This window comes from Pecten maximus, chromosome 7, assembly GCF_902652985.1.
Source record: "Pecten maximus chromosome 7, xPecMax1.1, whole genome shotgun sequence".
Lineage (NCBI taxonomy): Eukaryota > Metazoa > Mollusca > Bivalvia > Pectinida > Pectinidae > Pecten > Pecten maximus.
The window spans coordinates 5,882,393-5,898,385 of NC_047021.1; the positions used below are offsets into that span (position 1 = coordinate 5,882,393).

At 34.7% G+C, this 15,993-nt stretch overlaps 1 protein-coding gene across 1 annotated transcript; it reads right to left on the reverse strand.

Annotated features, from left to right (window-relative positions):
• Positions 1–2,231: 2,231 nt before the first annotated feature.
• Positions 2,232–13,616, reverse strand: LOC117331429 (U3 small nucleolar RNA-interacting protein 2-like). The gene is made up of 14 exons (XM_033890139.1): positions 13,454–13,616; positions 12,623–12,726; positions 12,297–12,415; positions 10,686–10,756; positions 10,237–10,285; positions 9,689–9,808; positions 9,289–9,413; positions 7,483–7,575; positions 7,145–7,245; positions 6,479–6,613; positions 6,088–6,150; positions 5,449–5,618; positions 4,025–4,104; positions 2,232–2,572 (listed from the first exon to the last, which is right to left on the reverse strand). Exons 1-14 carry the CDS (start codon positions 13,508–13,510, stop codon positions 2,426–2,428), a joined length of 1,434 nt encoding a protein of 477 aa, XP_033746030.1. The 5' UTR covers positions 13,511–13,616; the 3' UTR covers positions 2,232–2,425.
• Between the last annotated feature and the right edge of the window lie 2,377 nt (positions 13,617–15,993).

Below are 15,993 nucleotides of genomic sequence, written 5' to 3' on the forward strand. Positions count from 1 at the left end.
AACAGCAGTGTCTAATTGCAGTCAGATATAAGGTCTCAAATCAGTTCGAAAATGGGAATTATTCGACGGTAACTTACAGAGTTATTGCCCTTTATATATACTAGTATTATGATTCAACCTGTGAACACAATAACTACAGTAAATATCAACCTAAGTTTGATGAAACTTTGTATGCAGCCATATATCAATAAGATCTCGAACAAGTTAGAAAATGTAAATTATTCGACAGTTACTTATAGAGTGTTTGCCCTTTGTAATAATATTATTCTTAACAATTTTTTAGCTCAATTAGAGAAATTGAGGTAAATCTTTTAAATCCCAACTAGTCCTTAAAGCCTGAATGTATTTTTATGAATTTGGTCTGGAGCATCATTGGGCAAAGGAGGTCTAATGTTGTATAAATGGAGTGTGTGGCTCCCTTTGGGGCACAGGGGCGGGGCCCAATAGGGGAAATTGAGGTCAATCCTTTAAATCCCTACTAGACCTGAATGCCTGAATTGATTTTCATGAAAGGTCTTGAGCATTATTGGTCGAAGGAGATTTAACGTATAAACGGATGGCGTGGCTCCCCTGGAGCAAAAGGGGCGCTAGCCTGATAGGGGAAATAGAGATCAATCCTTTAAATCCCTACTACTCCTGAATGCCTCAATGACATAGGGTGTGACTTCAATCGCAGAGGATGTGGCTCCCCTGGAGCCAGAGGAGCACTGGCCTGATAGGGGAAATTTAGGCCAATCCTTTAAATCCCTACTACTCCTGAATGCCTCAATGAATTTTGATAAAATTTGGTCTGGAGCATTGTTCGGCAAATGTTTGTTGCATAAACCAAGGATGTTGCACTCTTGGGGCGAGAGAGAGGGGACCCAATAAAGGAAATATAGCAAAAAAAGGTTTTAAAATCCGTTTTCTTTTTCAAGAATGACTGGGTTTGGCTCACTTGTGGTTTGAACTATTGTTGAGAGAGGCAGTTCAAAAGGAGGAAAATATAGAGTATTTTGCCATAATTACTTAAATATCCAGGTGAGCGATACAGACCCTCTGGGCCTTTTGTTTGATCATTATTATTATTTTAAACCCAAAAATCATAATTGAGCTAGGAATGCAGATGATTTTACATTAGGTTCTGTTTTGACATATTTGAAGGTAAAAGAGTTAAAGTGTAGTGGTACAAAACACAATATTTCCTGTAACATACGAGTCCTTAAGTTAAAGAAAATTTTCTTTCCATGCTGAAGTCCATAGTGATGATTTAATGTGTAACTATATCATGCACATGTATTATCTCTGCAGACAGATTGATAACAAAATGGGTTTCAGAATAAGCTTACATTGCACGGCTCGTCAGTTTGTTTTCATCACCTATATACATTTGTAGTCAAAGACTTACTCATGTAAAAAAATCTACTTGAGAAAATGTCTACAACAGTTAATTCTTTTTGTACAGCATTTACAATATGTTGACATGCAACATTAATTTATAACACATACCCTTTCTATCTAATCACACATCTTAATCTGCACCATTGTTACACAACAGCTGCAATTCAATGAGTCTTAGACTGAAATCACATTTTAAAATGTATGAACCACACTTTGACAAACCAATGACGAGCTAGTCTGACACTTTATATCACTTTCACTATTCTGATTTATTTAATCATAGAGGAATAGAAATTAGTATTATAATAATTGTACTCCGACATGACAAGTATACTATAATGACATCAACAAGCACAGCACACTATGGCATTGGCAATTGTACTTCAGCATGAACATGCATGTGTTACAGAATATTACATGTTGACACCACCTTAAAATGTATATTACAGCATTATATTGGACATTATACCATAGTATGACATTTACAATTACACTACAGTATGACCTTTACAATCATACTACAGTATGACCTTTACAATCATACTACAGTATGACCTTGAAAATCATTCTACAATATGACCTTGATAATTGTATGACCTTGACAATTATACTACAGTATGACCTTGACAATTATACTACAGTATGACCTTGCTAATGATACTACCACCTGACCATGACAATTATATTTCCACGTTTTCCTGACAGTTGTATAGCAGTTATGACTATTGAAGAGGAAAATATATCTTTTAGAAAATAAAATAATTTGACATAAAGAATGCTGAAATGATTTTTCACTTTCTGTTGAGTTTGTATTTTGCTGTCTGGCTTTTATATACAACACAGAATACAGATTTCTATTTCATTGTTTCTTTTATTGGTCACAATAGATTACAGTTTCCATTTCCAAAACTGTTTTATGATGAAGTTCATTTTCCTGTTGTTTACAAGGAAACTGTTAACTTTAGCTTGATGATTAAGTTCATTTTCCAATTGTTTATGAGGAAACTGTTTGCTTTAGCTTGATCGTGAAGTTCATTTCTAACTTTCATGACTTCTGTTTAAGTTTGATGACCACAGCCCCATTCCTGGCCTCTTTGATCCGCCACCATCTCCCCAATCGATGCTCCTGCCCGATACCTGCCACTAACATGTCTCCATCTTTGGAAAACTTTAAGGAGTTGACAAAGCCATTCTGTAAAATAGATTAGTAAGTTATAGACACAGCACATCATAATAATTTACCTGCATTGCTAATCATCTGTCTATGTCACAATAAATTTCAAAAGAAAAGGCATAGCTACCATGTAGACAGGGAAATTTCATCTTATACCCCTTCAGAATGACAGATTGTCTAATACTCCTTCATAATGACAGATCGTCTAATACCCCTTCATAATGACAGATCATCTAATACCCCTTCATAATGACAGATCATCTAATACCCCTTCATAATGACAGATCGTCTAATACCCCTTCAGAATGACAGATTGTCTAATACCACTTCATAACGACAGATCGTCTAATACCCCTTCAGAATGACAGATCGTCTAATACCCCTTCATAACGACAGATCGTCTAATACCCCTTCATAACGACAGATCGTCTAATACCCCTTCAGAATGACAGATCGTCTAACACCCCTTCATAATGACAGATCATCTAATACCCCTTCATAATGACAGATCGTCTAATACCCCTTCATAATCACAGATCGTCTAATACCCCTTCAGAATGACAGATCGTCTAATACCCCTTCATAATCACAGATCGTCTAATCGTCTAATACCCCTTCCGAATGACAGATTTTTTCATTTCTCCTTTGACCTATCAGGCACCTTCATGCAACATTTAGTGCAAATCACAATTAAAATGACATCACATCCAATTGACACATAAGTTAACCCATCAAAGTGATTCAGTTGATATGGAAATTTTGGAAATAAAAGAGTCATTTACTGGTTCAGTCTCCAACTGACATTAAACTTTAGCACCAACAAGATTTTGTAACAGAATGTCAGCATAAAACTGAGATAAACAAACGCAAGCGAACGTCTATAAATATCACAAATAGAGAATAATATTTTGATATATCATGATATTAAAGAAAAGTTGTATATTGGTGTGTTGGGTAGGTAAAGTTAGCACTAATCACTAGTCCATGGGACGTAACTCCATTTCAATATTGAGAGAGTTTTGAAGAAAAAAGAAAACGAAGTGAGTTTGAGAGGACAATGCTTGTAAAACAAGACATGTGGTTTTTTCTGGCCCTTACGAATCTACAATCTCTCACACAATAACATGGTGGAGAATCCAAATCGTAACTTCAGAAAACCAGTGAGTTAGAAATGATGGATGAACTATCTAGCAATCTTCATGAATTATTTATGAGTTACAATTATATTGAGTCTTTGTCATCACTCGACACATGATAACATTGCCTGATCACATTTGTTATTATGTGCTATTTCATTGCAATGTGACATGTTTTGGACATATCTGAGGGACTTCTGTATTGAATTTTCAAAGCATCTCATTATTAGTGTATGTGAAATGCAACAGCAATAACTATGCACTAAAATGATCTATGCTGTCGCGGCTTATTAAACGTAATGTCTGCTAGTCTTAGTAGGTACTATATACTCACCACCGGTACAGTAAATAAAGGTGTTAGGGACTTCATATTCTCTCCTGCTTTCCAAAACCTGATACAGCCATCTTTGGAACCTGCTAACACACAACAGTTGTTATATATATGTTTTAGTGCAATTCCCATTTAAAATTTAATAGGAGATGAGATGAGAGGGATAGAAGATGGAGTTAATATTTGTATACTGAGCTTAAAGAAAAGATATACAAGTGTATTTGCCCTTTTATTTGCTTGTGAGTTTTAAGTGTTGCTAGGGATGTCCACTCCCCACTATGTATCTGTATCTGGAAGAAACATTAACCACTATACACAGAACATGTATATCAGGACAAATTGTGCAACCTTTAATACAACATAAATCAGTCAAAATTGTTGTTTGTGATTATATTCTTTCTGTAATAATACTAGTGATGGTAAAGTATATATTTACCAGGAGACAAAGGAAACTAAATGACACCGAGATGGTAACCCTGCCTAAATGACCCTGTTATGGCACATCTCAAAGATTAACAAAGATCTGATGATGGACGACAAATTTACCATACTTGCATGTCTGTTTACAGTGAGGCTTAACCAATTCCAAATTTGTGGAGCAAGTGCGGACACACAAAGTTATTGAGTGTGAGCGGACACAAAGTTATCGAGCGTCAGGGGACACTAAGTTATAGAGCAAGAGCAGACAGACAAAGTTATTGATTGAGGCTTTGATGTATTGAAAGCAAACACGACAATTAGGCAATTTACTAGTACATTGTGTATATGCCAAGGATTCACTAATGATTTCGTAATAAATAAGAAGAGCCCATACCCCAAGTATGCAGTTCCAGTTACTAGCAGTGTAGGAGATAAAATCTGGACAAACTTCTTTGATGAAAGTCAAACTACTGGTCAAAGTGACCTACTTTTGATACAGGACATACTGCCTAACCAAGATGAACCTATACACCAAGTATGAAGTTCCAGTGACAAGTAGTTACCAGTGTAGGAGATAGGGCCCGGACAAACATTTTCTAATACTGGTCATTGTGACCTACTTTTGATACAGTACTCATTGCCTCACCAAGATGAACCTATAACATAGGTATGAAGTTTCCATGACAAGTTGTGTAGAAGATAGAGTTTCTTTGATGTTGGCCAAAAGTCAAAATACTGGTTAGTGTAACCTGCTTTTGATACAAGACACACTGCCTCACAAAGATGAACCTATAACATAGGTATGAAGTTCCAGTGACAAGTTGTGACAAAGTTATAGAGCAGATACAAAAGCGTTTTGGATGCACAGACAAAGCGGTCACTTTAGGGTGTCCAATACTATTTGATAGGGCCCTGATTATAACTGATAAATAACCACAGTGATTTGATTTCAATTTTAACAACAACTCTGACGACAGATGTGGGAATTAAAACAGCTGGTATATTACCTGATGCTATGAGGTCAGTGTGTTGGAGGGAGGTTAATGCTGTGATCCAGTTCTCTGAAGATGCCACATGTTTGTGTATGTTCTGATCACCATCCTCATCCTTTCTGCCATGGGCATTCTGAATTGTAACTAGAGGCTTCTTTTTCGCCACCACCCACAAAGCTATAGAGCTAAAAGGAAAGTAGAGCATGTTGACAGGTTCGATACAACCTTGTCACTAAAGAATACACAAAATCACCACATTTTTCATGAAAGTAGGTCATTCTTATGTATAATACATTTCCCTTCAAGCTAAGGACACTCATTTCTCGGTCCAATCATAACCAACATATTCCTAGGTCCCCTTTATAATTTTTCTTTCTTAACAATTCTTTGTTTCTTTGTGTTTCCTCCTTTATTTATTACAAAATAATTAAAACGGAAATTATATTCATGGTGACAGTAAAACTATGATTTACTACAGACTCTGTGTTCATACTTTCCTACACTTACAACAAGAAGACCCCCTCCCATTGTCAATCACAACAATTATCACAGAATCCTTCAACACCCACTGCTCCAGGTGATAGGTATCTCATCACAAACAGGATTAATCATTAACTTCAGATATAATAATGCAATAAAATTCACCATACTTACTTATCATCAGCACCAGATACGAAGTTAGATTCATTAATTAAAGCCACACAATCAATTGATCCCCTGCAACAAATTGAGACAATAAATATTCTTTAGAGTAGTGACACTTTTTATAATAAAATATCTTATTTCTACTTCAAAATCTTTTCCTTTTTATTTTTTTGTTAACATATTGAAATTTTAATACTGGTAATATATTTCTATTTTGTATTTTTCAATATTAAAGAATATATTTTAAAATCACCTACCCTTTCTTCAGATGTTCAAATCATGTATTAAATTAAAATATACAAATGTAAACTCAGTGTTTGCAAGAAAATGTTCAAGAAAAAGTTTTCTTTTCTGAGATATTGTGGAAAATTGCCCAAAGTTATTGGGAAAATGTACATACTTATGGCCATGAAATACAAGCTGTGACTCCTCAACGACCTTCCAGATCCTTACACTTCCATCACGCCCTCCACATGTGATCGCTCGGTCACGGCTCAGACTGTCTGCACACGTTATGCTGTCTTCATGGCCAAATCTGAAAGCCAACCATTGTTATAACGTAAACAATTATATTTATATCTATACCTTAACAATTCATAATTACAGAATCTTAATTTGCCATTTACCCAAGACCATTACTCGTAAGTGTTACCTTCGCTGACTTTTTTAGTACATTTGCGTACGCACAATTCACAAATTCATGTCAAGAAATACAGGAAATGATAAAATATGACATGAAGGTATTTTTATATTTGTGGTATACTAGTCAGGGTATCAGAATTGCATTTACATAACTAACAGGGGGTTTAAGTGGAATTAATGAAATATTATAAAAGCTTGAAATGAAAAACTCAAAGGCATTTTGGGGTAGATCATGAAATTTGAAACCATGAAATTAAAGTATAGCATTATAAATTGAACTTAGAGGCAGAATTGACAATTTGTAGCCCTGGCATTAACATACCCTTGATACATATGACAAAAGTAATTTGTATTTTGGTAGAGTTCCAGGATTTGCTGCTCAGACAGAAAAACAACACCTTTTAACATTTATGTAATGACTTACAGTGTTTCTATATATGTTCTATCATCCACATTCCAGATCTTCACAGAACGGTCATGTGAGGCACTAAAAAGTTGGTGTGTTCCTTTCCTGAAGGCTAAACTCTGAAATATTAATATGTTGATAAGTACAAAATCCAGTTTTAGTTCCAAATCTTTCATCAGGGAAAATTAAGAAAAATGTTAACTTCTAGAAAAAAAAAGTATGATTCTAATTTAATTTATTGTGTCTGTAAATTGTTAATTATGATTAACTTTGTTTTCCTTATAAAATAACAATACTTCATTAGTTTTATAGATTTTATTGTTTGAAGATAAGAAATTGCATTTAGATGTACTTACAGAAATGGCATCCTTGTGGCCAGGGAAATAGTGGATGTGTGTACAATCGTCAGGATTCCAAATATGAACTAATTTATTCCGACCACCAGATGCCTTACAAAGAGAAAAGTAAAAGCATATTTTACAATGAAGAATTTTAGTCACAGATTTTCTGAAAAAAGAAAACACTTTTTATTTCAACAAGTACATGTACCAACAAAATTCAGTTTCAAATTTTGAATTATTCTTTTTTATTTTTGAATTCATTATTATTCCATTTGTCTATTTCAAATATAGAGCACACTGGGGTATTATCGACCACTGGGTATTATCGACCATTTGTCTTATTAAAGCTTGATAAAAGTCGTTAGAAGATTGTCTTGTCATTCAATCGCTTCTATCACTCAGAATACTCCCTTCGGAATAACTATAGGTTTTCCTTAGATTTCTGAGAGCCTTTAAACTCCTAATGGATGACATTGTTGAAACTGGCATGCGTGGGTCTTTCAAAACAACGTAACGTTACGGGATAATTTAACTGGAAAGGGAAAATGAAAGTGTTTTTTTTTTACTATTCACAAGCAGATAGTCTGACAGTTTTTATTGTATGAACTGTATATGAATGATTATTTTTAAGGTTTTTATGAAAAATGGGATAGTCATGTCAGATACAAGAAAAATGGGATGGTCGATAATACCCTGACGAAATAATAATCACAAGGTATTATCGACCGCTGACTAAATCGAAAAATAAAGTGGAGTTCCGCACGTATGATTTGACATTATAAAGGTTATATATATATTTGACTCATTAGTAAACTATCTGTACGGTAGTATAATGGTTAAAAAAAAGATAAAATAAAGTGATAGTTCCGCGAATTTGTTTTGCAATTGAATTTACGTGTTCAAATACACTCACCGGCACGTATTTCATTTTCTCTGTTGTAATTGATCAATCAGAATTAAAATATGCAGTGGAATATAACCAAAATAACCCGTATATTCAAAATCAAATTGGTAATTTGATGGATTTAAACTTACAATAAAAGGATTTATTTATTAGATTATATCTTTTTTAGATACACTTGTGTTTATAATTTACCAGAACAGTCCCTAATGAATCAGATACAAGCTTTAATCCCACTTTAACATAATTAGCATAACAACAAAACAATTGAAAATAATTAGCAACTGGTTACGTATCAGATTGATGATAAATATCAGTTCTGTAGTTTATGGTAGTAGATTCCATGCAGCAACGATGCAACTCTCATAAACCTGAATCGGGATACAGCTATTCAGGCATACAGGTTCCGGTGCGACTTCTGTTTGTAAGGCCTATATAGCTTGAAACAACTTACATTTTGTATTTTGTTTCCATAGTTTGTTTTCGGCACCCTATACCACCTATACATTTATGTAGTTACAATTATGATTTTAAAAGAAGATTTGTATATGAACGAGGAGTGTGTTAGAGCTAGTTTGGATGAAAATATTGTCGATAATAAAAAAAAATTATACTATCAATTCTTTAAAAAGTTTTCTTACGGTCGATAATACCCGGAAGTGGTCGATAATACCCAGCATATATTGTTGAATAACACTGAAGGTTATCTAAAGGTCATAAAAAGTCTGTGCATCAAGTTGGTCAATAAATATGGCTCTTCAATGAGGCTATCAGATCATCGATGTTTGAGCAGTATGCGACAGTGCAACTCTCGGATGCAGTGAATTTACCCTTAAATGGTCGATAATACCCTAGTGTGCTCTAGTATCTTTTCTGAAAATTTTCTCTTGACACAAGATACATTTCAAAGCTTTGCTCACCAAATATTTCCCATCTGATGATATTGCTATACATAGGATATGGTCTGTATGTCCTACATGTAGCTTCTCTGTGCCTTTCCTCCCTCCCGGTATCACAGCAACCTTCTTCCTCTTCTGTATGTCCCCTGAAAGCCATACGATTCACAAAATGTATAACGTATAACATGTATTATAAGTATTTGCTAGTAGACTGGTCTAAGTGTACATCTTGTTGATACATGTAATACAGTCCAATATGTCTTTATTTCATCTTGAAAAGAACAAGAGAGATTTTCTTCAGGTAGGGAACTATATATGTACTCCATTTTTTAAGCTAACAAGAACAATATACCATGGGTATTTAATCAGATACAAACAAGTATACAGAAACATCTCTATAGGCTTAGATCAGTGTACCTACACTTGATAATGGAGCAGTCCTTTGAGCCTGTGAAGAGATATCTACTGTCAGGGGAGATAACCACACAGGTAACAGATAGCTGGTGACCTCTCAGAACTGTAATATCCTCCGAATGTGGGCACCATGTACTGTGGAAAGTATCATTCATTTCTAAAATTGTCAACAACCTACAATGTTCACCGAAGTGAAATTCATCACAATACAGAAGAAATGGAAGATCATTCAGAGTCACTTAACATACAAACCTTATCCCATTTTTTCTAAAACAAAAACCCAAATACATGTATATTGATATCATTCTTTTTGTAATACTTTTCAGATTGAAATTTACCACCACTGCATTCAAAAGCATACTGTACTATACCCACAGATGTATATACAATCTTTATCCTCTTTTTCTGTAAATATTCCCCAATATATGATTCTTATATTCATACTTATGGGATTAAAATTTCCTATAGCAAATTATACAATATATACGTATATGGTAACACTGACTATTTGAACATTTCCAATCCTATCATCAGGTTAACATAATATCAATTATCTACTTACATTATCAGCTACTTGTCTCTGAAGTCTTCCAGTTTGTTCCAGCTAAACAAATAACAAAGTATTTTATTTTTCAAAATATATAATTCTATATAACTGAAGAAATTACCTAAACATATCCTATGTCTCAGTTTTCTTTCAAGTAACAAATCCATGAAATATAAATGTTCAAACTTCAGAAGTAAGACAGACACAACATAGATGTCATATGATCTGGGCAGGATGCTCACAATTAAAGCCAACTCTTGGTCAATCTTTTTCATTTGAAGAGCACAACTGTTTTGGTGACATATACATTGAAATATATTCAACATTCAATGCGTATGTCGAATGAATTTAGTTTGCACTTAACAGGTAAATAGGGAATAATGTGATAACTTAATATGACACAAATGATAACATCAATAAAAACATCTAGTGTTTTTATGATAAATGTTACACTCACAATATCTTGCTTTAATCTGTGAGACACAATGTCTCTGTTGATATCATCCTCATCTTCTCTTTTCTCAGCCTCTGAAATATATTTCATGATATTTCACAACTAACATAACAAACCTGATGCAGACATACATGTTTATCCATAGTATCCATACATTTTCTACTTTATAAACTTTGATATGCAGTAGGTCTAAAATTAAAACAAGCTTGCAAAACAAATCCAAAATTTTAAAGGTGGTCCAAGCCAAAATGAAGACAATTTTCTAATGAGATTGAACAAAGTGCAAATTTAAAGTTCTGCATATCCCTAGTTTAATTTCACATAACACAGGGTTATGAAAAATGTGTAATTGCATAAATATAGATGAAAATCCCTGTCCAATCTAAACTGACATCTGTTGAATAAACAGACAAATGAGACTCCCATATAAGGCTCTCAAATCCCATTATGATGCAGTGTGAATACTGGTGTTGTGATGAAAATGAAACTAGGAGAACCGAAACATGCTCAAAAGAAACAGCAACAGAGTTCAGCACAAAAAAAAAATCATCCCAAAATATCTTTGGAAGGAAAGAACCAAATGTGACATACACAAATTCACACAGACCAATGTTACATCTTAGTTTGATGTAGCCTCGCTTTCAATATACATTTTTACCATTCCTGTGCAAGGGCTGATTGATAGGTTGTGAGCCTCGTATTGAAGGAGGTGCTCAAGAATGTTCATTTTAAGTCCTACTATTCTCTGACTATATAGGGCCGTGTACCCAAGGACTGGTCTCATTTGGTTAGTTTATATCGAAGAGGTAGCACATTAAAGTAAACAAGACGAGCAGCTTTTGCAAAATGGACAAAATCGGTTAGGGTGAAAGAGTCTGTCATTTCCATGGCTGCCATTCATGATTGTGGCTTTAAATTGGTCGAATATCTGCCTTATTCACCTGACCTCGCTCCATCAGACTTTCATCTATTTCCAAAACTGAATACTGCTATTTCAGGCACCCTAACCCTAACATGCAGTGGATGACTTTCTGAACAACCAAGAAAAGGAGTTCTATAAAAAAGGCATTGAGCACCTTTAACACCTCTGGCAAAAGTGTAGATACTGAAGGGGATTATGTTGAAAAATTATACAATGTGTCCGGCAAAATTAAAATCCTTCAATATCAGACTTACAACTTATCAATCAGCCCTGGTACATATATATAATATTCAGTGGTCAAGCTGGACTCTAGACAATCAAATAAACTCAGTGAAAGTAGGAATGGACATCTGGAGGCAAAAGCTATTTTTGTTCGAAGTTTGATATTTTCAAGATATTTTATTGTGTTGGAGATAACCACTTTTGATAAACAATTTTAAAATGACATTGATATGATAACAAAGAAATAAATGAACAAGAAATGTCACTGGGAATGCAAATTTACCAAGGAGCACTTTGTTCTGTTAATCTAAGTCTGTTCAGCTCAGGAAGGGAAGTCACAGTTGAGGTTCAAGTTCTACTCAAAATATTAAACAAGTGACCTCTCCATAAATAAGTAACATTTTAAAAGACTTCAATAAGTTTACAGATATTTATAAGTGTTAGAAAATGTGTACAATTGGGCCATTTACCTTCAGCTTCTATTTGTGCTAAATACTGTTTGGCAAGTCGGAGCTTCTTTTCCTCTGCCGTTTCTTCATCCTCTGATGATGACTCATACTCAACCTTACGATTGTTGTTTTCTACATCACTGAAACATAATGTATACACTGTACGTATATATTATGGAAAGATTATTTCATTATTGTCTATCTGATATCCAATGTATTAGCATTAACAAACTTTTAATTTCGCATTCCTTTTCAGGTTTTCGCAGAATACATTAATGCTGATTACATAAATGAATACTTTTCTTTAAATGGTCAAACCACTTGGTTTGTGATGAAAAACTAAGCACCTTCCAATATCAGAATCACTTTCTATTTCTTCATCTTCTCGTTTTGTCCTTTTCTTAGACCCCGGATCATTGTTGTTCTGTGAATTTTTCCTTTTAGATCCTCCCTGAAATACAGCACACCATTCATTTAAAACATAAATTCAGGTAAAATGACTGTAATTTAATCATAGTCTAACGGATGCCTGTTTTTTATCACAGTATGCCACATCCATGATCCTTATTTAGGCACGTGGATATAGATAAATACATGTCTAGCTATATAGTACCACAGGAATTCAAAAATAAAATCATGATCAGTCAACCCTCGAATTTACCCTATAAGTCAGTGCAGAAAGAATATCATGATATGGCAGACGTTTTGTTAAACTTCTCTGTATTCCTTCTTGAAAGATTAAATCCCACCATGACCATGATACTATTCAAACTTGTCAAAATGTCATCAAAAGACATGCAGATGACAAAGACCAAAATTCTCCTATACCAGATTATTTTGTATTACCAGACACTTGGTGGTTACATACCCATTTATAAAAAAATATATATTCTCCAGCCCATGTTAATATAATAGGGTGGGGCACAGGGGCACGTTACACTATTTATGTAAACAGGAACTGATTAAAAATGTATATTATGTTTATTTTGACCCACATACATGTTTAATCATTTCATGTATACATTATTCGTGCCCCTGTGGGTGGGGGTAATATTTTTTATATGGACGTATTTACAAACCGGGTACCGTTTACAAACCGACCTATATTTCCAGTCCAGTGCTCTATAAAGAATATTAATTCGCCAACATTGATAGAGTATATAAATTAAGCTTAGAACCTTGGAGAATCGACTTCCAGATGTATTTCCACGTCTTGATTTAATGAAGAATGGCATTTTATCAACTTCTCTCACGAAACATCAGCTGGCACATGTGCTTGATCAACGTCAATCTAACGCTTTAAACACTCGTATGATGTGGTTTGAATCAAGCGTGTAAACGGGGCAGCTCTGCATATAATAACAAAACCAACGACGTTATTCTTTTCGGGATTTTTATTGCTCCATTTCTCTGTAAATAAAATGTTGGAACTTGTTTACTTGCAAAAGTGTTAGCTGTTGATCATTTGCAATGCTATCCGATTTGTTAATTTCGACTGGATTTTAAACAGGGACCCATAACCGGGGCTTGGTTAGTCAGACTGACCACAGGGACATGTGAAGTTTGTTACAGTAGTTGGACCTTCCGAGTGTATAGCACATTTGTTGACGTTTTCGGGGGCTGGATTAAAATTCGGTATATAATATACACACGGAGTCATTTTCACCAAATTTTGAGAATGATTTACGTACTCTATATAGAAGCGATATAGGCTGCGTTCGTTTTTCGAAACATACCGGGCATAAATCATCATAGGATTTAGAAGTCTTTGCCAAGGTTCACTAGAAAGAAAAAAAAAAACAAAATAACTAAGGCCCGTCCTTTTGTTTCTTAATGAACAACTATGGACTGCAAAAACGAAAACGACAGGAATTTTATGCCAAGTCCTATGTGTGTAGAAGGATTAGACTAGGCTGCTAGACTATATTTCTTACCAATAAAATGTTTATTGATGTGATATGGTGCAATTTCTAAGGTACCCACAAACAGAGACCTATATATAGATCTGCCACAAATTAGTGTATGTTTTGCACACTATGATTTTCCACTTCACACACGTCCCGATAGCCTATATATACGCATTTTGTCTGTTCAAAATGTAGCATTTGGTTATTTTGTATAACGTGTAATAAATGTATTGTATATATATATATTAATTGCCAAAGTGGCATATATATTTGAAAGGATGGTGCAGAGAGTCTCTGGATGGTGTGCGTGTTGTAGTTGTGAATTTTAAATGTTTGTCATATTAGGTACTTACCTATTGTGCATCAGGTCTGGTTTGTAAAAGTTTTGTATTCCCGCGTCTTGTGCTTACATTTACGTAATGTTCAGATTCCCGCGTCTTGTACATGCATGTATGTGTTGTCACGTGACTGAGTGTACCCGACCTGTAGGACTGCGCCACCCGTTGACTATCACATCAGCGATCCACGGGTGAGGACGTATACATACACGGCTCCGACTATCGACTGACTATCCGCCAGCTTATTGTTTAATTATAAAGTAAGTTTAAAGTATAAATTTATAATTATGATAGAGAAGTGGTATTAACTGTATTTCTATTTTTTATAATTGTTGAATACAAATTTATATCTAGTGGGGTCCTCCGTTGTGTTTTTTACAACGAGAGGCCGTATTCTATCTTTAAAATAAAGTAAGTTCTGGTAATTTTAAATGGTTTTATTTATTATATTTAGTAAAATGGATAATGTTAGCTTGACGCAGGTTATTCATTTTTGGCTTTCTTTTCATTAACAGAATTCATGTGTGCTCATAATATATCAGAAACATTGTCTACAAGTCCCGATATACTACAAGTCCCGATATACTATCGGGAGAGGAACAACTGTCCAAGGGATAGGGTATGTATGTTATTTCTAGTGTAGGGTAATTATAATGAAATTTGTAAAATGTATAATATAGCCGTTATGGACTTTATGTAGTTTAATTGTCTAAAATTGTATATCCTCTGAAAATATGTATAAATTGTAAAAAGAGGCTGTAAATGTATCGTAATGTAAAGCGCATTAGGTATTGTGAAATTGTAGTTTTAAAAATGTGTATTTGTATGTTTTTACAGGGTTTTTTCCTGGAGAATAAACTAGTAACCCAACCATGATTTTGGAGTTTTTATAACCTGTGGCAGACCTGAGCACCTAGCTGTTACAAAAATACTTTTATTTTTAGAACTCCGAGACATTGAATGGATATAAAACATTTGGTGCAGTTCAAGTCTGCTCCTCTATCCGCAGTGAACAGTTTATTTTGTCTGGATATCCCCTCTCTCAGTTTCAACTTGACCAATATATCTTAGAAAGTCTAGATGTAAAACAACATTATAATATGATACGTAGCAACTGAACTTACCTGGTTGGTATTTAAAGATGTGTCAACTAAATGCGTTAGGACTCCGGCTCGGACCTCCGCCATATATCCCCTGTCCCGTCGCATTTTTTCAGTTATTACAACTGAGACGAAGTCACTTAAGTGACCTATTCTTATCGCATTTTATTAGCCCACCATCATCAGATGGTGGGCTATTCAAATCGCCCTGCGTCCGTGGTCCGTCGTCCGTCCCTCCGTCCGTCCGTCCGTCCCTCCGTCCGTCCGTCCCTCCGTCCGTCCGTCCGTAAACAATTCTTGTTATCGCTAATCCTCCGAAAGTACTGAAGGGATCTTTCTCAAATTTCATATGTGGGTTCCCCTTGGTCCCTAG

Excerpts from the sequence above, each read along its gene's own strand:
- LOC117331429 (XM_033890139.1), bottom strand. The coding sequence starts at position 13,510 with ATGCCATTCTTCATTAAATCAAGACGTGGAAATACATCTGGAAGTCGA. Across the intron at positions 12,727-13,453 it reads CTGGAAGTCGATTCTCCAAG|GGAGGATCTAAAAGGAAAAA; the intron begins GTTCTAAGCTTA and ends GCTGTATTTCAG. Across the intron at positions 9,414-9,688 it reads GGACTGCTCCATTATCAAGT|GGGACATACAGAAGAGGAAG; the intron begins GTAGGTACACTG and ends TATGGCTTTCAG.